Below are 21879 nucleotides of genomic sequence, written 5' to 3'. Positions count from 1 at the left end.
CTCGTATTCCAGGAGGCCTGTTGTGTGCCTGCAGTGGGCCAGGCACCGTGCTCAGGGCTAAGGAGGTGACACACCGGCAGAAGCCCAGCCTGCCTGGGGCTGCCGTTCCTGTGGAGGACGGAGAGCCACGTGCACTGAGGAGGTCAGGCAGCTCTGAAAGGGGCGAGGTGGGAGCGAAGCCAGGAGAATGGAGTGTGGAGCTGCTGTCTTCAGCTGGGTGGCCAGGGACGGAGGCACTGGAGCCGTGGCGGGAGTGCCACGGGGGGGCTCCACGGAGGGGCGTGCTATGTGTGATGGGAGGTCAGGATTGCATGAGGGCAGAGAAGTTTCCGGGGAGTGGCCTGGGCTGCCCACTGAGGGCCTGGGGAGTCGTGGAAGGCTTTTGAGGGGGGCAGTGAGAGGACCTAACTTACCTTTGAAGGGTTCGTTTGGCTGCTGTGTTGGGGATGATGGGGGTGGGGCGGTTTAGGAAGGAAGCATGGAGCCAGTTAGGAGGCTCCGGAAGCCCTGAGCGTGAAGATGAGGACAGGAGGAGGGTGTAGCCGGCCGCAGCAGGCTCTGCGGGCTGTGGAGGAAGGTCCAGCATGTGTGCATGTGGGTGTTGAGGGAAGAGGAGCCCACACAGGTTGCAGGGTTCTGCCTGAGCAGCTGTGAGGGCGGGCGGTGTGGGGGAGGCGGGGTGTGATGATCCCCATGCCGGTGAGCGAGGCGGCTGAGTGGACACGTGAGAAACCATTTAAAGACAAGGAACAGGGACTCAAAAAGGACATGGAGGCTGGACTGCTAGGATGTGGAACCTGGATTCACACCAGGTTTATCACACACGGTGCCGATGTTAGAGAATCTCGGTAAAGTAAAAGCCGTCACTCACACTGCCCCTCCTTTCCTCTGTCCCGGGGCAGGGATACAGGTCTTTGCCAGACTGTCCCCAAGCATATGGTTTAGCACGCTGCTCCTTCTGGCTAAGAATTACATAATTAAATTTTGTTGAGCATGTTTTTTGTAACCATATCAGTAGAGGGAAACAGTATGACACTCATTCCCCACATGTGTAATCCACATGTTACTATGTGGCTCTGATGTGAGAGACGTGTGATTTCCCACCAAGTGGCGGTGACGTCACCCTCCGTGCTGACCCCCCAGCCCTCAGCATTGCCCGCCTCTGGGTTTTCCTGGAGGATAAAATTCCAGGACGGACTTGGGTTGAAAAGTGTGTTGTCATTCCTGGCCCTCCCCTCGCTGGGTTTCGGGAGGATGCGGGAGCCACTAAATGCACAGCAGTGCCTGGCGAGAAGCAGGCGTGTTAGTCTCATCCACTCATCCTCCGGTGGGGAAACGAGGCACACAGCGACCAGCCTCGAGCCAGACCGCCAGGGGCTGTAGAGCAGGCTGCGAACCCGGCAGAGGGAATAGCGTGTGTTAACAGCAAATCACTCACTAGCTGTCCCTGTGTTTGTTTTCTAGTGGTGGGATTGTGCCCGGACTTCTCACATTCTCTAAAATGAGCACATATTACTTCCATCATTTAAAAAAACTAACATTTTCTTCAAAAAAGCAGCAAATGCTGGCAGCTGGATCTCGGGCCTGCAGCCTGGCTGAGCTGATGCCACCCACAGCCCAGGCCAGGTGGGCGAAGGGGAGCAGGGCCCTCCCTAGGTGGTGAGGATGGGACCTGAGGCCGGGCTCCCAGTCCTCATCCTTCATCAGCACATTGCCGCTGCCGCCACAGGAAAGCTCACAAGCACACAGTCCTGCAGACGGTGTCCCTGCTGAGCCGCAGGTCCGCTCCCCTGCACGGCTCCTGCTGGGCCCTCAGAAGGCAGCGCAGCCGTCCCAGCCCGGGGTCACACTGGGGGTTCCTGGTCTGCTTTGCGCAGGTGAGAACCTGCCCTTCCGCTGCGCCTCCGACAGCCTAGAGGTGAGCACACGGCGGGCCCTGGACCGCGAGCGCCAAGAGAAGTATGAGCTGGTGGCTGCCTGCACAGTGCGCGTGGGCGCGCGAGAGGAGGAGGTGATGGTGCCCTTCCCCGTGACCGTGTACGACGAGGACGACTCGGCGCCCTCCTGTCTGGACGGCGTTGACACCGCCAGCGCCGTCGTGGAGTTCAAGCGGAAGAAGGTGTGCCCCCGTGTGCTTGTGCGTTGTCCGTCGGCCCGTCTGTTTAGTGTCTGTTCTCCATCCAGCCATCAGCCTGACCGTCCTTCTAGTTCTCCGTTGGTCGGTTGTCAGGGCCTTCTGCCTGCCTCCAGGGCAACCCGGCCGGCTCCCAGCTGGCCCCTGACGGGGTGGCCAGGGCCCTGGGGACCCAGCCTGTGTCCCAGCAGGGGGATGAGGCTAAGGGCCTGCATCTAAGGGCACACATGTGCCCCCAGGAGGGGAGAGGACAGCAGCTGGCTGGAGGGCACTCCCTTCCACCAGCACTCAGTCTTCACCGGGTGGGGTGGGACCAGCTTGGAGGCTCCGGGAGGGTAGCCAGGGGTGGAGAAAGGCAGGACTGGGGCGGGGGGGGGGGGGGCCTCTGGGGGCTGCCCCGCCCATCCTAGCCCCAACCCTCTCGGGTGCACAGGTGGAGCGCAACTGCCACCTGCTGGGCTTCAGGCTGTCCTGCAGCCAACCAGCCGGCAAAGGCAGTGGGAGGGTGGGCAGGTGGTGTGTGGTCTGCCTGCCTCTCTGGGCGCCGCAGGGCTGGGCTTGGTGAGTGTGCCGGTGAGGAAAGCACATCTTGTGAGGAAATGTCCCCTGACGCTGGCAGGGCTGCCTTGGGGTGACAGTAGGGAATTCCGTTAGCAAAGATGTCCTGTGACTTTGCTTAGAAGCCGTCCTTACAGCCCTCTCCAGCCTGGTGTTCAGGTGCTTGGAGGAGAGCATTCTGGTGGACACCTGGGCGTGGATCCGGCCCTGCTGTGTATCCCTGTGTGACACTGAGCTGACCCCTCCTCCCTGCGGGGCACGGCTGGCTCGGGAGAGAGGAGGATTCGCCGTGCTCTGCGGGGACCTGGCTGGGGCGTGTCAGCAGAGCCCCCGGGCATCCGTTCGCACCCATCTGTACAGGAAGTCTGTAGATTCCTACCACCCCTGTTTCATAGGTGAGGTGACTGGGCCAGGTGGGCAAGTGGCCCTGTGGGAACGGGAACCCAGGTCAGTCTGTCCTAGAGCCAGCTCTGTGCATACCTAGTCCACCTGCAGGGTGCGTGCCCTCCCTGCGCCTCCGGCTGCAGGAGATCTGACTGGCATCCCCTGTTCTCTGCAGGGCACTGTGGTGGCCACACTGCATGTCTTCGATCCGGATGTGGTGCCAGCTTCCGGGGAGCTCCTGAGGCGGTACACGGGCACCCTGCTCCCGGGAGATGCCTGGGCCCTCCAGACCTTCCGCGTGGAGCACTCCCCCAACGAGACCTTGGTCCAGGCCGACGGCGGCTTCATTCGGGCAACGGTGCATGACTACAGTAAGAGGGCTGGGTGCGGCCTGGCGGGCCCCAGGAAACCGGCAGCCCCTGTTGCTGGTCAGGGAAGCCCCCTGCACACACCGATGCTGAGCCTGGCCCTCTGAGCCCCAGACACCCCTCCGCCCAGCCCCCGCCTCTGCCGGGCTCGCCGCATCCACCGTGGTGGGCTTTTACAAGCTGCGCTCTCTTCCTGAGCTGCCCCACGGCTGCCCCGGCACACCTCTCCATGCTGCCCTTGCCCGGGCGCGCTGCCCACTGCAAGCACACGTCCTCGCCCGAGTCCTTCCTCCGACCCTGGCACCTACTTTGCTGCCCTTCAGGCGGCCGAGTGCCCGGGGATACTGCCCCTCCACCCTTCTCGGCCAGCAGCTCTCTACTGGCCGAGCTCGGTTGGTGCACAGTAGCCGCTCCGCACCCTGAGCCGGGAGACCCTGAGGCGCTGTGCTGTCTGGCTCCTGGAAGGGACCTGCAGGGCTGGGCCCGGCTGCTGGCGGCGCTCACCTACACACGGGGCGTTCTCATGAGCTGCCTGGCCTCCCTGCCACCTTCCCAGCCCTCCTGCCCGTTTGGGCTCACCTTCCAAACACCCCCGGTACCTGGGTCCTTGTTTGGGGATCTGCTTCTGGGGGCCTGGGGACACTGGTGCCTTTGCCCCTTTCTGCCTGGCCTGATCACGTTTCTTTCACATCCTCCCCTCCCCTGCCGAGCCCTCGAAGGCTCCCCGCCTTGTGCGGGGAAACCTCACCCACTCGCTCTGGACTCTGTGTGCCAGAGCCCCACCTCCATCCTCCGGTCTCCACGAAGCTGCCGCCACAGCCTTGGCCATGGCAGGTGCAGAGGTGGACTGGCTCCTGGGCCTGGGGCCGTGGGAGTCCAGCCCCCCTGGAGGCTGCTGCTGCCGAGAGTTCTCGGGGGGAGGGGACAGGAGGGCCAGGCAGCCTGCCCAGGGCCTCAGTGATGCCAGTCTTGACCTCTTGTGTGCCCACACATCACACACACAGTCCCAACACACACACATTCACATACCTCATACACATACACCACACACATACTCCATACTTACACACTCTACACACACCCCACACAGTACACACACATACTTCATATACACACACCCACATACATATCCTCACACACATACATACTCCATACATACCCTGCACACGCACGTGCGTGTGCACACACACACACACGGTACTTACATACAATACTTTCCAGCTCATTATAACAGCTAACATTTAAATAGGGCTTCTAACCTATTGCCAGCTGCCAGGTCTGTTACCTGTCCACCGTGTGTGTGTGTGTGTGTGTGTGTGTGTGTGTGTGTAGGTACATGTTTTCAACCTTGTGCATGTGTGAGCAGCGTATGCACCTGGGAGGAGGCGTGCAGTGCCTGGGCCGTCATCACCGTGCCCCCTCCCGCAGGGCTGGTCCTCAACCGCAGCCTCCCCATCTCGGAGAGCCGCACCCTGCAGCTGGCTGTGCTGGTCAACGACTCCAGCTTCCAGGGCCCTGGGGAGGGCACCCTCCTCCTCCACTTCAACGTGTCGGTGCTGCCGGTCAGCCTGCGCCTGCCCAGCGCCTACTCCTTCACCGTGAGCAGGCGGGCCCGCCGCTTTGCCCAGGTGAGCCTTCAGCCCACTGCCAGCCTTGCGGGATTTGGAGGGGTGGGGACTCCCTCAGGTGGGCGCTCCTCGGGGTGGGCGCTCTGTCTAGCAGATTGCAAGCCAGGCCGGGTGGGTGACACCCCTCCCTGGGCTAATAAGTACATGGAGTGGCCCAGGAGGAGCCACGGGGCGGGGGTTGGGGGGGTTGGGGGGAGGGGCCAGAGCCTCTCTCTTCTCCGTTTTCTTTAAGTTTCGTTCTCTCCCTTGTTGGTAACTGTAAGACAGCTTTGTACGAGGGTAAGAGCAATGCCAAGCAGGTATGTGTATGCTGACTTGGAGAGACGTTCCTGGCGGGTTGTTAAGTGAAAAGGGGGTTTGCAGAAGTGTTGGTCACGTAGCTCCACACGTCCACAAGCCCGTTTTCATGGATGGGCTTTATTACCGGGGCCTTCCACCGGGCCCGGGGTGCGGCGTCGGGGAGGGGGCGCAGCCACTTCCCTCCTGTAAGCACGTTTGCACTTGCCGTAGGCACCGGACGATGAGAAGTGGAAACAATTAGGTCGTCAGTATTCCTGAAAGAAGACAATCAAACAGTGCTTAGCGTGTTGGTGCAGTTCTTTCTAGAATGTTTCGTGTGAGCACTTCTTACGTTGACTTGAAATTGCGGCAGGATTGGTTTCACATACTGCCCCCTCCTGGGGAGCAGCTGGGATGTCATGGTTAGGGCCATCTGTCGCTGTCCTGGTGGTCGTTCCTGGGGTTGGCTCCCAGGCCCCCTTCACTTCCAGCAGCCACCTGGGCTCCGCACAGGGAGGAGAAGGCATCCCCCCTCCCTTCGACACGTCCAAGCTCCCTGACTTGCCACCACCTGGGCCTTTCATAGAGGGGCGTCGAGGATGGTAGGAGTTGACGAGGCAGCCCCTCTCTCCCAGGGTTTCAGCCAAGCCCAGGAAGGCCCTGGTCCTGTGTGAGACCAGCAACCACACCGCATGACCATGTGGCCGGGTGCAGTGCTCTGACCAGGCCGGTGGGCCATCCTGGCCCCATGCAGTGAGGACAGGAACTGGTGATCCCCAGGGCAAAACGCCTGGCCGGGCAGCGAGGGTGGTGCATAGGAGGGAGCCGTCGGCCTTTGTGCCTGAATGAGGGGCAGTGAGGGAAGAGCCAGCACCTCAGCCCTTGCCTGGAGGGCCAGCGCTAACCCCGACTTCAGTGCCCGGCTCCCGGAAGCCGGGGCGGGTGGTGGAGTGACGGCCTGGGGAGAGCAGGGCCAGGCAGGAGCACGGGGGCGCGGAGGGCGGGGCGCTCGGGGGCTGTGCCATTCCAGGATGAGCAGGGGACTGTTCCAAGACTCGGACTGCCAGGGGGTCCCTCCAGCCTCCACCACGAGCCTGTCCGGCCACCCAGCCACCGCGCTCCCTTTGCCCGCGCCTAGGTTGGGAAAGTCTCTGTGGAGAACGGCCAGGAGTTCACGGGCATCCACCTGCGGTATGAGCTGCAGCTCTCCAGCGCCAACTGCAGCGCCCTGGGAGTGGTCACCTTGGCCGAGGACACCTCGGGGACCCTGTTCGTGAACGACACGGAGGCCCTGCGGCGGCCCGAGTGTACCCAGCTCCAGTACACGGTGGTGGCCACCGACCAGCCAACCGGCAGGCAGGCCCAGGGCCCACTGCTCGTCACCATGGAGGGGACGTGTGAGTTCCGGGCCCTGTGGAGGTGCGGCTGGGTGGGACACGGTACTGCCGCGGGCTTCCCCCACAGAAGGGGCCTGCTCCTGCTCCCTCCCGCGGATGGGTGGCTTCCCTGAGCCCGAGCCTCCTTCCCGATGAAATGAGAATAACAGTGCATGCCGCACAGCAGAGCTGGAAGGATGAAGGATGACCGGGCGTGTGAAACCGCTCCGCCCAGAGACACTGCGTAGCAATCAGCGCTGCTCCCCATCACCCTGTCAGTGCATCCGCACGTGCACCTACTATGGGGCTGCCAGATAGAACTTGAATTTTAGGTTAAAAAAACCAACTTCTTGGTGTATGCCCCATGCAACCTCTGCAGAGTCTCTCAGAAGCCAAGTTTTTAGGTGTGTCAACGCAATGTTAGGGACGTACTTACACAAAGCAGGTATTCAGTGTTTATCTGAAACTCAGGATTTAACCTTGTGTCCTTGGCCATGTCTGGCCACCTCAACATCCTCCCTCCATACTCTCCCAGCTCAGTAGCTGTGCCCCCTTTGGCTGTGGTGCCCCCCATTTCCCAACAGCCCCATCACTCCCCTGCACCTGGTGCTGAGTTACTCCCTCCCCTCTGGACTTAACCCCTGGGGGCAGCTCAACCAGTGCTGCCCTGTCCCTGGGTGCTGGCTGGCCCCCTGTGACCTGCTTCCTTCCACCCCCAGACATGGCTGAGGAGCCAGGCTGCCCCCTGTCCTGCGCCGTCAGCAAGAGGCGGTCCGAGTGTGAGGAGTGCGGTGGCCTGGGCTCTCTGACAGGCAGGTGCGAGTGGAGACAGGGAGACGGCAAAGGTAGGCCCCACACAGAGCCAGGGGCCTGCGGCCAGGCAGCCAACGGGGGTGGTGATGGCTGAGTGGAAGTGGGGTCTGTGCGGATCCTTCTCATGCCTCCTCTCTTCCCCGGAGCCTGGTCCCCATCCATGGCTCCTATGCCAGGAGGTGGGCATGAGTTCAGGGTGTGGGTGGCATGAGGCTGGTCATGGCCAAGGGAACAAAGATGCTTGGGGCTGGACTCTCTTTGGACTTGGGAGGGTCTGGGCCAAAGCTGGGATGTGAGGGGACAGAGAGGCCCTCCCTGGGAGGTCCCAGGCCAGGCAGTGGATCCCAGGCAGGGAGGGCCTACGCTGTGGACAGCAGCCAACTCCAAGCGGCACCCACCACTACAAGGACCCCTCTGGCAGTGCAGCCTTGAGGGGGGCCTCGCCTTGTCTGGCTTCTGGTCCCCTGGGCGTGAGGCTGACACAGCCCTGGGGTGGCCCAGCCCCTCCATCCCTCACCACCTACCTGTCCTTACCCATTCAGGACCCCCAGGCACTTCTCAGGGATGCCCCTGCTGGTGGGGCTGCAGGGGTGGGGTTTTTAATCCTCACCCAAAGGACATGTTTTTGATGATTTTAGAGAGGAAGGGAGAGAGAGAGAAACGTTGATCAGTTGCCTTCCATACCCATCCCGACTGGGGATAGAACCCACAACATGTACGGGATGGTGCTCCAACCGACTGAGCCACCCGGCCAGGGCTGCCTGCGTGGATCTCACTGCTCAGGCCTGGGAGGGGCTGGGCTGTCCCTAGAGGCCCTGGGGCGCCGCCCGCCCTCCTGGCTCTGAATCTGAAAGGCTGGCCAGGGCGGCGCTCCCGCAGGGCAGTGACCCGCCCTCTGTGTGTTACAGGGATCTCCAGGAACTTCTCCACCTGCTCCCCCAGCATCAAGACCTGCCCCGACAGCCACTGCGATGCCGTGGAGAGCAGCAACCCCAACATCTGCCCCCAGGACTGCCTCCGTACGTGAGCAACCCGCTGGGCCTGCCCCGCCAGCCTCAGCCAGGACAGGGCCCTGGGGAGGTGGGGGCGCGCATGGGAGGCCCGGACTCCCACCTGCACTTCAGCCTGACCAGCCACGTCCTGGGTTTTATGTGCCCACCTTTGCCTAACGTTTTATTTGAATGAAGGGCTCTGCTCCCCTCAAAACAAACCTTGGAGCTAGGTGCCCTGGCCCAGTGTCACCCTGGCCAACTCACAGGGATGCAGCCCCCCGCCCCCCAGTCTGCTGGTCACCCCTGCTGCCCCTTCTCCGCTTCTGAAAACAGCCCGGTGTGGGCCTTGGCAAGGTCCCTGGGCAGCCAGCCTGTGGGCTCCTCCCCCCCCTGCGGTGACCAGGGAACTGGCGTGGGGACAGGTCATGCTGAGGCTCCTGTCCAGGTGACCTGGACTTCTGAGCTCACTCCCCGACCGTCTCCCCCACTTCAGGCAGGCAGGCAGGTCCCTCCCACACTCCTCAGGGTGGTCCTGGCTGGTCAGGCCCCCAGGAGGCTGAGTGGCTTCCTTTGTCGCCAGGGGGCAGCATCATTGGCGGGCATGAGCCAGGGGAGCGCTGGGGGATTAAAGCCGGCTTTGGGACCTGCAACTGCTTCCCTGAGGAGAGGAAGTGCTTCTGTGAGCCGGAGGACAGCCAGGGTGAGTGGGGTGGACACCTGGGGGCAGGGCTCCCTGTACCTCCCCACAAGCCAGGGAGGGAAGTGCAGGGAGGCAGTCACCCCGGAGACCCTCCTCCTTCCCCCTGGGCCTCTGCTCCCCACCTTTGCAGGCAGGGAGCTAGGTCAGGGCCTCCATATCATGCCTTATAGCCCAAAATTACACGACAGGGTTGGGCCGGAAAATTACTTCTCCCACCAAGTAACTCCGTGGCTGCTCCGAGTGTCCCCGTGCAGGGCCTTGGCTGGGCCCGGCGCTGGCCAGCTGGCGCCTCTGTCCCAGCCGGAGCCTCCGGTGCTTCCTCCGGGACAGAGGTGTGGTGGGCGCACGGCTTACTGAGCACGTGGGCCCGGGACACGTTTCTGTTTCTGGCATTTGAGTCGTTATTGAATGGCCCCAGGTCCTGAGCCACTCTCCTGCCCTCACTTTTTTATTTAAAAAAAACAAACACAAAGACGTTGGGAACACAGGGTGTTACCTCCCTCAGCCCTCCAGGCCAGCTGACTGCAGCGCAGCGCCCCCTCCCTCTCCCCACCCCCATCCCCACGCGGTGTGCACTGCCTCTGCTGTGTGGCCTCGGGCAGGCTGCGTACACACTCTGTGCCTCTCCTGCTCCCAGCGTGTTGGCGGGTATTCTCGTCCCCGCGCCAGCAGCAATGGGGGCTCACAGTGTGTCTCAGCAGCCACAGTTCTCCCGGCTGGAGGGCTGTGCCGTGCGGCTCCCCTTGGGATTGGGGGGCCTCCGAGTGTGTCGCTCACGGCCGCCCCGCCCGCAGACCCGCTGTGCGATGAGCTGTGCCGCACGGTGATCGCGGCCGCCGTGCTCTTCTCCTTCATCGTCTCCGTGCTGCTGTCCACCTTCTGCATCCACCGCTACCACAAGAACGCCCACAAGGCGCCCATCGCCTCGGCCGAGATGACTGTCCACCGGCCGGCCCAGGCCTTCCCGGTCAGCTACTCCTCGTCCAGCGCCCGGCGGCCCTCGGTGGACTCCATGGAGAACCAGGTCTCCGTGGACGCCTTCAAGATCCCGGTGAGGTTCCATGTGGGGCTCCCGGAGGCCCTGCAGGTGGCACTGGCCTCTGGGGGCTACGGAGGGGAGGGCTGCCCTGGGGTGGGGTGCTGTCCCGCAACCACAGGCAGCTCGTGCGTGAGTTTCCAGCAGCCCCTGCCTCCACCGAAATGACTTCCAGGGAGGGCGGGGCAGGAGCAAGGAGAAAGGTTAGTGAGCGAGACTGGTGGGTGCTGATTCAGACTGGCTGAGGTGTGGCCCCGAGCATACAGTGAGGGCAGCCTGCTAGACCTGCCGATGCCCAAGGGTTTGGGGCCCCGCAGGGTGGTGTGGACCCCTGGGGGTGGGGTTGAACAAAGGAGGCCTATGGTCTGCCTTCATTTCCACGGAATGCTCTGGTGAGGAGTCTGTAGGGTGGGTGCAGAAGTGGGAGACCGGGGATGAGGCGCTGTCCCCATGCAGGTGAGAGATGGTGGCAGCAGCAGAGAGGGAGCCCCTCTGTGGCTTGGGGGGCCACCTGTGCTGGAGACAGCCCCTCGGCTCTGCAACCAGCCAGCTGACAGAGTGCCAGGCAGAGCCAGTAGGCGTCCAAGTCCCCTTCTCGGTGGGAGAAGCCGGATCTGTGGTCACCGTGGGCTCCTCAGGGCCCCTACTGGCCAGGCCTCCCCTCCGCCTGCCGGCCCCTCCGCATTCTGACTGGGAACTGCCTGAGGAGCTGGGAGCCAGGTCTGGGGGCACTGAGGTCAGTGCTGAGTGGAGGGCGCTTGGGAACAGAAGTCCCACCTCGAGGCTGGGAAGGGAGAGCTCGGTGTATGGACCTTCAGGCAGGAAGCTCAGCATCCAGGGGCCACATGGTCCTGGCCATCACAGCCAGGACGGGGAGGTGGCTGAGTTTTCAGGAGGAGCCACCGAGGGTGCTTGCCCCTTAGTGAGGGTCTGGGCCAGAGAGGCTGTTCCCAGCAGCAGCGGCCTCTGCAGCCTCCCTCCCAGCCTTCCTACTTCCAGCCACACAGCAGGTGGGGGGCTGCAGCCCCGCCCAGCAGCGTCTCAGCTTCCACAGAGGCCTCTGGGGTGAGCCATGCGATTCCTTTATCTACCCTGGGAGTTTGCAGTGAGGCCTCTGGGAGGGGGCTGATGGTGCTGGTGCTGGTGGACCCACCCACCTCGGCCCACGTCACCTGCTGCCCAGAATGCAGAGCGACCAGAGCCCGGCCTGAGACCTCAGGGCCACACTGCCCAGCTCTGAGGCCTCAAACATGCCACTCAACCGCTCACCTCCGTTTGCTGATATATAAACGAGGGAGGATGACATTTAATATTTTTAAGAAGATGAAACTGGTGATAGCCGTGCGTGCTCAGTGCGCTCTCTGTAGTAACTGCCGTTCCCAGGCAGTGTGAGGTGAGGGCTCCTGGCAGCAGCGATGACAGTGTTGTCCACTCTGACCCTGACTGTGGGTTCCTAGGGAACCTGAGACAGCACCAGGACGCCCGGGAGCCGGCTGGAAGGTGCCCTGGCCGTGGTGCTGAGAGGAGGCTGCCTCTGCACCCAAAATCAAAAAGCCTGGGTCTGGTCGTTGCAGGGGCAGCGAGTTTCCAGGGGTGTCATCTCTGTGGGCTGGGTGAGCCCGGTATGGCACATGGTGAGCAGCCCCCAGAAGCCACGTCCACGCCCAGCTGCAGGGCGACTTGGGAGGGGAGGTTCCAGGCCGGCGTGGGCATCCCCAGTCAGAATCCCAGTGCACAGGCCAGGCGAGGTGTCTGAGAAGGCATCCTGGAGAGGACTTGAGTATGCGAGCAAGGTGTGTGTGAGGGGGAACATGGCAGGCAGGTGTGTGCAGGTTCAGAGCGATGGCCAGCTCCGGGGGAGGAGCAGCCTCCTCCACAGGCTGCCGGGAGGTTCCCCAGGAGCACGGTGGTACCCAGCCAGCGGCTGCCACGCAGGGAAGTTGCCCTGGACACTTCCTCCTGTAGTGACTTGGGCCACGGGGGGTTCCTGGCAGCTGGAGAGGGCATGCCAGGACCTGGGCTCAGCCCAGTCAGGGCCTTGTGGGCCTGGTGTCCAGAGCGGAAGCAGCCGAGAGGATTGGGCCTAGCTCCCAGGGAAGCGGCCATGTTCCCACATGAGCACCTGTCGAGCTCAGTGAGCCCTGAACACCTCATTAGAGAGACGGGGACACGGGTGGCCCCGGGCATGTTCAGTGAACTGGGACGTGTAAGGGTACAGGCATCCAGAGAGTCCAGGCCAGTCTGTGGCAACACCTGCCTTGCCCTGGGGGAGGCCTGTCAGGGAGTGGCACCTCTGGGCCCAGCTGTGGGGTCCTGCCCTTAGGGACGTGGGTGTCTGTCCCCTGCTGGTCCAGATCACAGTCAGTTCCCTGCACACCGGAGCTCATCCACCGGTACTTGTTCATGGCTCTTGCCTTATTCTTCTTCTCTTACCCTCACCATCTTCCTCCCCTCACCTCTTCTCCCCACTCCTTCCACCCCAATGCAGGAGGACCCCAAGTGGGAATTCCCGCGGAAGAATTTAGTTCTTGGAAAAACTCTGGGAGAAGGCGAATTTGGAAAAGTGGTTGAGGCAACAGCCTTCCGGCTGAAAGGCAAAGCTGGGTACACGACTGTGGCCGTGAAGATGCTGAAAGGTACCTGTCCTACAGCACGCACAGGTGGCTCTGCCATGCACACCTGTGGGAGCCCCAGGGGTAGATGAAACCACCCGACAGCCAGCTGGCGCTGTGCTGGCACCTCCTCAGGAGCCTACAGGGTTGTTCTTTTTAAAATATATATATATTTTTATTGATTTCAGAGAGGAAGAGGAAGGGAGAGAAAGATAGAAACATCAGTGATGAGAGAGAATCATTGATCGGCTGCCTCCTGCACACCTCCTATTGGGAATGGAGCCCAAAACTCAGGCATGTGCCCTTGACCGAAATCGAACCTGGAACCCTTCAGTCCACAGACCGACACTCTATCCCCTGAGCCAAACCGGCTAGGGCCAGGGCTGTTCTTGAGTGGCTGCAGTCTGGGGACCCCACCCATCATAGATGACCTGGGTCGGTGGTTCCTGGAGAAGCAAGGCGAGGACTTTCCTTCCTTGGAAGGTTCTAGAGTGGTGTAGCTTCTATACCAGTAGTTCCCAGCGTGAGGCACATACCCCACAGGGGGGTAATTTGATTTTTAAGGGGGGAAATTCAAGAATGAGTTACTAACAGTGAATTTTTTGCATTTCTTACGGTTCTAGGGGCCTCATATATAGTATATAAATATATATTGTGACATTTATGCATTTCAGTTCTCTGTTATGTTTTGAAACTTTATTTGCTATTTTTTCATATCAATTCATATTATTATTATTTTTAACAATTTCTTAGTGACTTCTTCCTCAGTACTTCAACTGTCCTTTCGTTCTTTTATTTTTCTCTGTCATGGATGCCATGTTCTTTGGAAGCTTGTTTAGCCCAAGTTAATGGCCTTTTAGGCTTCCTCCACGTGAATAGGAGTTCACTTTTTGAGTAATAAGAATTCTATGTCACCGGGGGGCATCGGGATTTTAGAGATGCTTAGGTGGAGTGTGGCCAAAGAAAGGTTGGAACCACAATTCTATACCAACGTTGGGTAAAGACCTGAGTTTTAAAACAATTTTAAAGCCCTTGGTTGAACTGCTAGCTCTTCCCGCCTCACTCTGCCCCATTCATTGCTCTCAGCTAAGTGTCTGCTGGGGCCCTGGTGGAAAGGCCACCTGAGAGGACTGGACACCCCAGTCCGGCCACGAGTGACCAGTTGTGCCACAGACTTGGCTCTGAGCGGGCACACACCCAACCACACAAACTCATGTTTCTCCAGAGACTGGGCAGAGGACCCTCTGGCCCAAGTGGACTGACAAGTCCCAGCGGCAGTGTGGTGGGCGAGACCTGGCTGGTGCACAGTCGGGCGCACATGCAGTGCTTCTGGATGCTTCCCCAGGCCCTTAGGCTATGTCCCCTTTACCTGAGAGATCCCCCACCCCAAGTGGGCACAGTGAGGCCTGCCCAGGGCCTGCCATGTGTAGTACAGGGGTTCCTGATTCTTGATGCCCCATCTCCTCTCGCTTCCAGACAAGTCTGCAGCCACGGCAGTGGCATGGCTCAGTTGGGCAGTGGGCCATGGGGCGTTGACCCAGGAGGACAGTTTAGCACAGCTTCTGACTCAAAATACCTCCTCATGGGGCTCCCACTCCCGATGGGACCCCAAACCCAGCCCTGCCCACTCTCAGGATGCATGCCCTCCTCCTGGCAGGAGACTTCTGTAAAATCTGTGACCTTTACCTTCCTCCAGGGCTTTGCCCCATGTCAAGTGCTTGGTCATCAGGTGTTTGGGGACATCAGGGGGTCCCCTTTCCTTCCCAGGGGATTAATGAGGGGGTCTCTGTGCACAGCTGTCTTTGAAAGATGGTGATTGCAAGGAAGTTAACTCCACTTAACACCCAGCCTAGAGGCTGGGAGGCTGTCCGTGGAGAGATCCTACTGTGGGTTGGAACGTTGCCTCCTGGGGTTCTTACTCCCTGGAGGCAGAGGAGGCCACTGTGGACCATCCTGTGGGCGGGCGGGCGGAGAGTAGCTCCAAGCTGTGGAAGTATTGGGAGGGGATCTGAGGAGGTGGCGGGTCTCTGCAGACGCCTGCTGTGGGCCCATGTGACCCTGCCTGGTCACAGACGGGGCTTCCAGAGGGATGGGTTTGCAGCCCTCTCCGTTTACATGTGTTTCAGAGAACGCCTCCCCAAATGAGCTGCGGGACCTCCTGTCAGAATTCAACCTCCTGAAGCAGGTCAACCACCCCAACGTCATCAAGCTGTATGGGGCCTGCAGCCAGGACGGTGAGGCCAGCCACAGGACAGCAGCTGCAGGGCCCAGGCCCAGCCCTGGGCCGGGCGCTCTTCTTCCTCCCCTCCCCCTCTCCTCTGGCCCCTGCTCTCTGTCCTAGAGCCCCCGGTGTCAGTGAGAGGGCTGGGAGGGGCTGCCCCAGGAGCGCTCGCATGAGGCCAGAGCCCTAGGCCTGCTGGGCTGCCCAGAGGTCCCTGGTAGCATTCTGGTTGTTGGCACCCTGCTCCAGGCAGAGCCCCCGGGCGAGGAACTCCCGAAGTGGATGGTGCCTCCTAGGCACCTACTGGGGACTGGGCATGCTGTGATCTCAGGTGACCCCAGCCCTGCATGACAAAGGCATTGTCACCTAAAGACACCGGAGACCAGCCGCCAGGGGCCTCTCACTGCTTGTGCGCACACGTGTGTGCATGTGTGTGTTGGGGGTGTGAGGAGACAGGGAGCCAACAGGGAGAGGGCAGCAGGGATGCTGGTCGGTGCCAGCAGAATTCAGGCCTGGGAGCTGCTGAGAGCAGGCAGGAGCAGAAAGCAGGTGGGCCATGTGTGATCAGACCCTGCCTCCGTCCATCACTCCCAGACCATGCTGTGCCAGGGCCAGGGATGCGGAAAGGCTGACACCCTAGCATCGAGGGTGTGCACCCCAGGAAGCACTGAGTGCAGGAGCCGCCGACTTGGGCACCCTGGGATGAGATCATGCTCAACCACCCAGGCGGCGGCTTCAGCGTGGGCCTCACAGGGAGAGCGAGTGATGTGAGAATGAGCTGGGACTTAAGTCCTGGAGCCGCCTCGAACCCAGGCACTTCCCACCCAGAGCAGGGCTGTGTCCCTCTGCCTACTTGCTGGGAGGGGGCAGAGCTCCCCTGAGGGGGCCTGCGTGTCCTCCTTCCTGTGCTGTGTGGGGCGCCCAGGGCTAGCTTGACTGTTGTCTGCCCAGGGCCTGGTAGGCAGCCAGCCCACAGCCCCCTCTGCCCCCAGGCCCGCTGCTCCTCATCGTGGAATATGCCAAGTACGGCTCCCTGCGGGGCTTCCTGCGAGAGAGCCGCAAGGTGGGGCCCGGCTACGTTGGCAGCAGAGGCAGCCGCAGCTCCAGCTACCTGGACAACCCGGACGAGCGGGCCCTCACCATGGGCGACCTCGTCTCCTTCGCCTGGCAGATCTCACGGGGGATGCGATACCTGGCCGAGATGAAGGTGAGTGCTGCCCCAGCCCGCACCCCCACTGCCTTGGTGGGCCTGGGTTTTAGGGGTCCCTGCTATGTCTTCCTTGCAGCTCGTCCATCGGGACTTAGCAGCCAGAAACGTCCTTGTAGCCGAGGGGCGGAAGATGAAGATTTCGGATTTTGGTCTGTCCCGGGATGTATATGAAGAGGATTCCTATGTGAAGAGGAGCAAGGTACCAGGTCTTGGGCGTGTGCTGGCCTGAGACCCCGGGCGTGGTGGGGGCAGCAGTCAGGGTGCCCACAGGGTGGAGAGGATAAATCGGGTTTTTAGAGTATAAACTTCAAGTCCTCGTCCCCAAATCCTTCCCTGATCTTGGGTCTCCAGAGACCCAGTGCAGGACTGATCCCGGAGTCTGTTCCTCTCTTGCGGAGGGCCACACCCGCACCTGCCCTTCGGGGCTGGCTGCCGAGAGCCGGGTGCCGAAGCTTCTCTTGCTCTCCATCCCTGTCCCTTTCGAAGGCCTCCTGATGCTGTGGAAATAGCCATCCTCTGCAGGGTCCCCCTCCCTTCTGCGAATGAAGGTCCTGGTTCCGTCCTGTGTAACTCAGCTCTTTGGCAGAGGAGAGTGGTGTGGCCATTCGTTGTAGAAAGGCATGAAGCATGTCACAGGTGGAGGTCCTGGGATGGGAGCCTGAGAGCCCGGGTGAGTTGGGAGGCGCAAGGAGGGCCCTAGAGAGGGTCCAGAGACTTAGGGTCATCCTCGAAACAGCCAAAAAGTCAAACTTAGGCCCCTGAGAGCACGGGCTGCAGGCCGCGTTGTTACAAACACGGGCCCTGGAAACAAGACTTCATCGGGGACACGAATCCTAAAGAACGCTTTAGAGAAAAAGGGGTCACAGTAAACGCTGCGTTGAAATCCACTGCGCATCCTCCAAATTTCTGAAGTCCGTGGTCGGGGGCCCCTCTGGGGGAATCTGGTGTCTGGCGTGGTGTGGCTTCCGTGGCATTGGTCTTGGGCCTCTTCGTTGTGTGGCCCGCTTAGCCCTCTCCTGCGGCCTCCCTCCAGCCGACCAGCCGGGCTCAGCTCACAGGCCATTCAGGAGTCACCGCTTACCCGACGTGCAGAACAGACGCCGCTCAGAAAACAGTAACACTCAGAGCGGCCGCACGTGGCGTCACCCTATGAGGGTGGGGGCCCTGTGGTCACAGGCTGTGAGGACGGAGTTTCGTTTTTGCTGGGGTTTCCGTGGTGACAGCACATCTCAGCGCTGCGAAGGGGAAGTGGAGAGGGGCATCCCCGCCCTGTGGAGGGATGTGGACAGAGCCTTCCTGTTGTTGCCCTGATCCTCCAAGGAGGCCCTGTGCCACCGAGCAGAGAAGCACGGGGGGTTCAAACACGGGCCCCGAGAGCACAGGCGGCAGGCAGCGTTGTTACAAGCATGTGCCCCAGAAACAGTCCCGCTTCCTAAAGGATGCTTTACAGAAAAAGGAGGTACCGTAAATGCTGCATTAAAACCCACTGCGCACATTTTAAAATGGATTTCTGCCTCAAGACTTACCTACTGGAAAGCTCTTCATCAAGTGGCATTGAGGTCACTTCTGGTCAAATGGCAAAGCAGGTACATTCTGCTCGCCTCCTCCCACTACCACATCTACACTACAACGAAGTTACAGAACAGCCACCCTTCAGAACCACCGGAAGACTCGCTGATGAACAGAACTATAACCACGGGTGTAAAGAAGTAGCCATGTTGCGAGTGGTAGGAGGGGTGGAGACACGAAAGGGGCTGGTCCCACACCCCTGTGTGGCAGTTAAGAATTGCGAGGGATATCTCGGCTGCAGAGGGGCCCTCCGAGGAGTGAGGGTCCCAGCCCTGCACCAGGCTCCCCAGCCCGGATCATTAGTGCCGGGAAGAGCAGTCCCCACAACTGCTGGCTGTGAAAATCAGCGGGGATTCTGTCCAGGTGAGAGGGAGGGCTGCTGTAGACCCAGGTGTCCTCTTAAAGGGCCTGAGCACAGACTCACTTGCTCACAAACACTCTCCCTGAGCTCCAGCAAAGGGACAGCAGCTCGAAAAATGCCAGGGACAATCAGGGAGGAACTGGATTATCTGGCTTCGGGCAAAGGCTGGAGGGGCAGCTCTCCCCTGGAGCAAAGGGCCTGCAGGCGCCATTGTTGCCTAGCTGAGCCCTCCTCCAATCCAGCCTGCAAGTGCAGCCGGGCACAAAGTCTGAGTCTCCATTAACCACTCCACCTGATGATTCTCGTACGCCCTGCCAGGCCGAACCTCTTTCAGAGGCTAATCCACAAGCTGTTAGCCTGGGCTCACTCTGGAATTTTCTAAAATCTCTTGAAGGCCCACAAACCCCAAACAAGAAGCGTCTGGCCTTGGTGTGCTGTTGGTTAAGCAGCCCCAAGCCTGCCAGTGGTGGTAACCAGCCTAGGTTCGCAGCATAACCCAGGTGCTTCCAAGCCCAGAACAGGCAGCTACCAACCAAAAGTCACTTCGTAGCTCCTCCCAGGTGGTCCAGGCCAGATACAGACAGCAGCTGACCTTGGCCTGCACTGGAGCCCCTCCCAAGAGACTCCAAAACCAACACACCTGGTGGCTGGCTTCAGACCACTCCAGAACACCCCCCAATTAGCACTACAAACATCACACCCAAAAGGTGGACTTGGCTGGTGTCTGAACCCCACTGCAGCAAACTCACTCCTGGGGTCCGCCCTCACACAACCGCTTGTCCACTATAGTCATGGCCAGTCTTCACAGCCAGCCAGCATGAGGGTCAGTCCCAGCACTGACATGCCGGAAGCAGTCAAGACTCAACTATAACAGGAGGGCACACAACCCACAGAAGGGACTCCCTGAGAGCATCCGGCTCAGGTAAACCGGGGGACTATGCCACTGGGCCTCACAGGACACCTGCTACATAAGACCACTCTGCCAAGACCGGGAGACATAGCAGACCCACCTAATACATGGAAACAAGCACAGGAGACAGCCAAAATGGGGAGACAAAGCAACACGTCCCCAATGAAAGAACAAAACTCCAGAACCAAAACTCGCGCCGTACCAGAGGCAGAGTCCAAAACACGGGTCATAGGAGTGCTCAGTGACCTTGGGGGAAGAATAGGTGATCACAGAACTTCAACAAAGATAGGAAACATAAAAAAGGAGATAGAAATCATAAAAGGAACTGGTCAGAAATGGAGAATGCAATAACTGAAATTAATGCACTAGATTGAATCAACAGCGGATTAGCTGAAGCAGAGGATCGAGTCAGTCATTTGGAAGACAAGGTATCAGAAAGAACCAATCAGAGCACCAAAAAAATAAGAAAGAAAGAAAGAATCCCCCAAAATGAGGATAGTTCAAGGGATTTGTTAGGTCTGACCGACCCCAGCACCTCTGCAGTGAGGGGTGCTCTTCCAGAGGATGCTGAAAGAGCCCGGCATAAAACAGGCAACAACCAGCCTCGAGGCCCATAAACAGATTTCTTCCTCGGAGCTGCCCAGAAGAGCAGTTAGTGTGTTGGTTTGCATCAGAACTCCCAAGATAGAAGTGCTGGTTTCCCAAAGTCGTTCATCCTCAGAAGTCAGGGCAGATCTTGCTGGATGGTGGTCTTGGCCCACCAGTTGGGCAGCACCACCCGGGGCACCCCAGAGCTCCCCAGATGTGGCTGTGGGGGACCTAGCTTGGGCTTGGTATCAATTCCTTGGGTTTCTTCTCAGCAGGAATGTGGTGCTTGACAAGCAAGCCTGTGTATCGGTGGGCAAGCCAGCTGACTCCCTCTGGCATCTCAGCTGTGCCCAGGAGGGCCAGGCTGGATCCCAGGCCCTCTGAGGCTGTGTGCCAGTTCTGTCCTGGGAGCATTCTGGTGTCATCACTCAGCATCCCCCAGAGCTGGAGGTGCCTGAGACAGGGCCACGCCCTCCTGCACACGCCCCTCCTCCAATTCCTAGCAACATTAATGCTCTTCTTTCACTCCCTCTTTAGGGCCGGATTCCAGTCAAGTGGATGGCAATTGAGTCCCTATTTGATCATATCTATACCACCCAGAGTGATGTGTAAGTGTGGGTGTGCCTTCCTGGGTCACATGTCAGGGGACTATGCCGCCTGTCTGGGCAGCTAGCTGGGAACAGTGCTGACCCTGAATGCCTGTCAGCTTGTGCTGAGCATCAGCAGTGACCCCCCAGCCTGAGGGAGCTTCGTGTCTTCAGTTAGCCAGGGCCCAGGCAGTAGTTTTGAAAGCCGCAGTAACGTCCATGCGAGCAGTGAGCAGTGGCTGCAAATCCCCCTGGCCTCCCCCTCTCCCCTCCCTCCTGTGGGAGTCAGTGACACACAGGCCCAGCCCAGCAGTCCCCTCCTGTGGGCCCGAGCAGGACTGGTTCCCGCCACAGGGGGGAATGGCCTCGAGTGAGTTCAGTGCGCCCCAAACTGCTCAAAGGCAGGAACCAAACTCAGTCTTCCAGTCAAATTGCAGATGTGAGTTTTTTCAAAGACACAGCAGACATTTTGTCTAAGTGCTCTGCCACTAAGACGTGCGCATCTTGAACAGCGCGGGCTGTGAAAGGGCTGTTCTTACGGTTTCAAACAACTGCTTTCTGATTTGGGAAGCTGGCCCTAAGGCAGTTGGGAAATTCAAAGTAAAGCATGATGAAGAGACTGAGTCACGAGGACCCCGCCGGGCGAGTGACCACTGGCTCACAGGCGTGTCCGCCTCGCGGTCTCTGAGGAGTGCCCGTGTTTGCTTCCCATCCCTGAGTGGGCTCGTGTGATAATGCTGTTCGGTGATCCGGTTCTGTCCCCACTTTACGGTAAACCCTCCCTCACAGTTCAGTATTTCTTACAGCAGTGCTTTTTCCTTCCTAAGACTTTATTAAAATTCCAAGCACACAGATAAGGTGGAGGAAGTGTGCCGGGAGCCTGGGCCCGTGGCCTGGGTCGAGCCTGCATTTTGCTGCACCTGCTGGGCGGCGCTGGGCCATCTCTGATGCCTCAGTGACCCATTGTCTGGGCCTGCCCGGTGCCCCCGTAGGTGTGGGGGCTGAACTTGGAAGCCTCGCAGCAGCGGGGGCAGGGCAGGCTCTCCCCACTCCATCCTGGGTGCGTTGGCGCTGGGGCCCAGGCTGAGACCTGCTCTCTGCAGGTGGCAGTGGAGGCTCTGGGCTGGTGGGCCAGCAGCTGCTGGGGCGACAGATGTCTGAGCTCCCCAGAGGGCAGGGCAGGCGTGGCGCAGCCACTCACTGGTTGTCTTGCCCCCCGTAGGTGGTCCTTTGGTGTCCTGCTGTGGGAGATTGTGACCCTGGGGGGCAACCCGTACCCTGGGATTCCTCCTGAGCGGCTCTTCAACCTTCTGAAGACAGGCTACCGGATGGAGCGGCCTGACAACTGCAGCGAGGAGATGTGAGCAGCTTTGCTTCGGCCCCGCTTCCCTCATACAGACATGGGGTGTGGGAGGGGCAGGGCACGTGCACTCTTCCCTCCTCTCCTAGCAGCCCTGGGCGCCAGTCTGCGGTGAGCTGGGGGTGGGTAGTGACGAGCAGAGCATGACAGGGCAGAAGTCACAGAACCCACCTCAGGCACGGCAGCAGATGCT

The 21879-nt window shown here is 60.2% G+C and overlaps 1 protein-coding gene across 1 annotated transcript in view; it reads left to right on the top strand.

Moving 5' to 3' along the window:
• RET (ret proto-oncogene) overlaps window positions 1-21879 on the top strand; it is a 53138-nt gene that overhangs the window by 25079 nt on the left and 6180 nt on the right. The window contains 14 exon segments of the mRNA XM_079794319.1: window positions 1878-2119; window positions 3252-3447; window positions 4873-5072; window positions 6490-6748; window positions 7447-7572; window positions 8449-8559; window positions 9113-9232; window positions 10027-10283; window positions 12757-12904; window positions 15007-15114; window positions 16094-16308; window positions 16388-16510; window positions 20277-20347; window positions 21549-21686. Coding sequence (XP_079650445.1) covers window positions 1878-2119; window positions 3252-3447; window positions 4873-5072; window positions 6490-6748; window positions 7447-7572; window positions 8449-8559; window positions 9113-9232; window positions 10027-10283; window positions 12757-12904; window positions 15007-15114; window positions 16094-16308; window positions 16388-16510; window positions 20277-20347; window positions 21549-21686 — 2314 coding nt within the window.

Source organism: Cnephaeus nilssonii (genome assembly GCF_951640355.1).
Source record: "Cnephaeus nilssonii genome assembly, chromosome: 16".
Classification (NCBI taxonomy): domain Eukaryota; kingdom Metazoa; phylum Chordata; class Mammalia; order Chiroptera; family Vespertilionidae; genus Cnephaeus; species Cnephaeus nilssonii.
The sequence above is the reverse complement of the archived record's forward strand: the minus strand, read 5'-3'. Positions and strand labels throughout refer to the sequence as shown.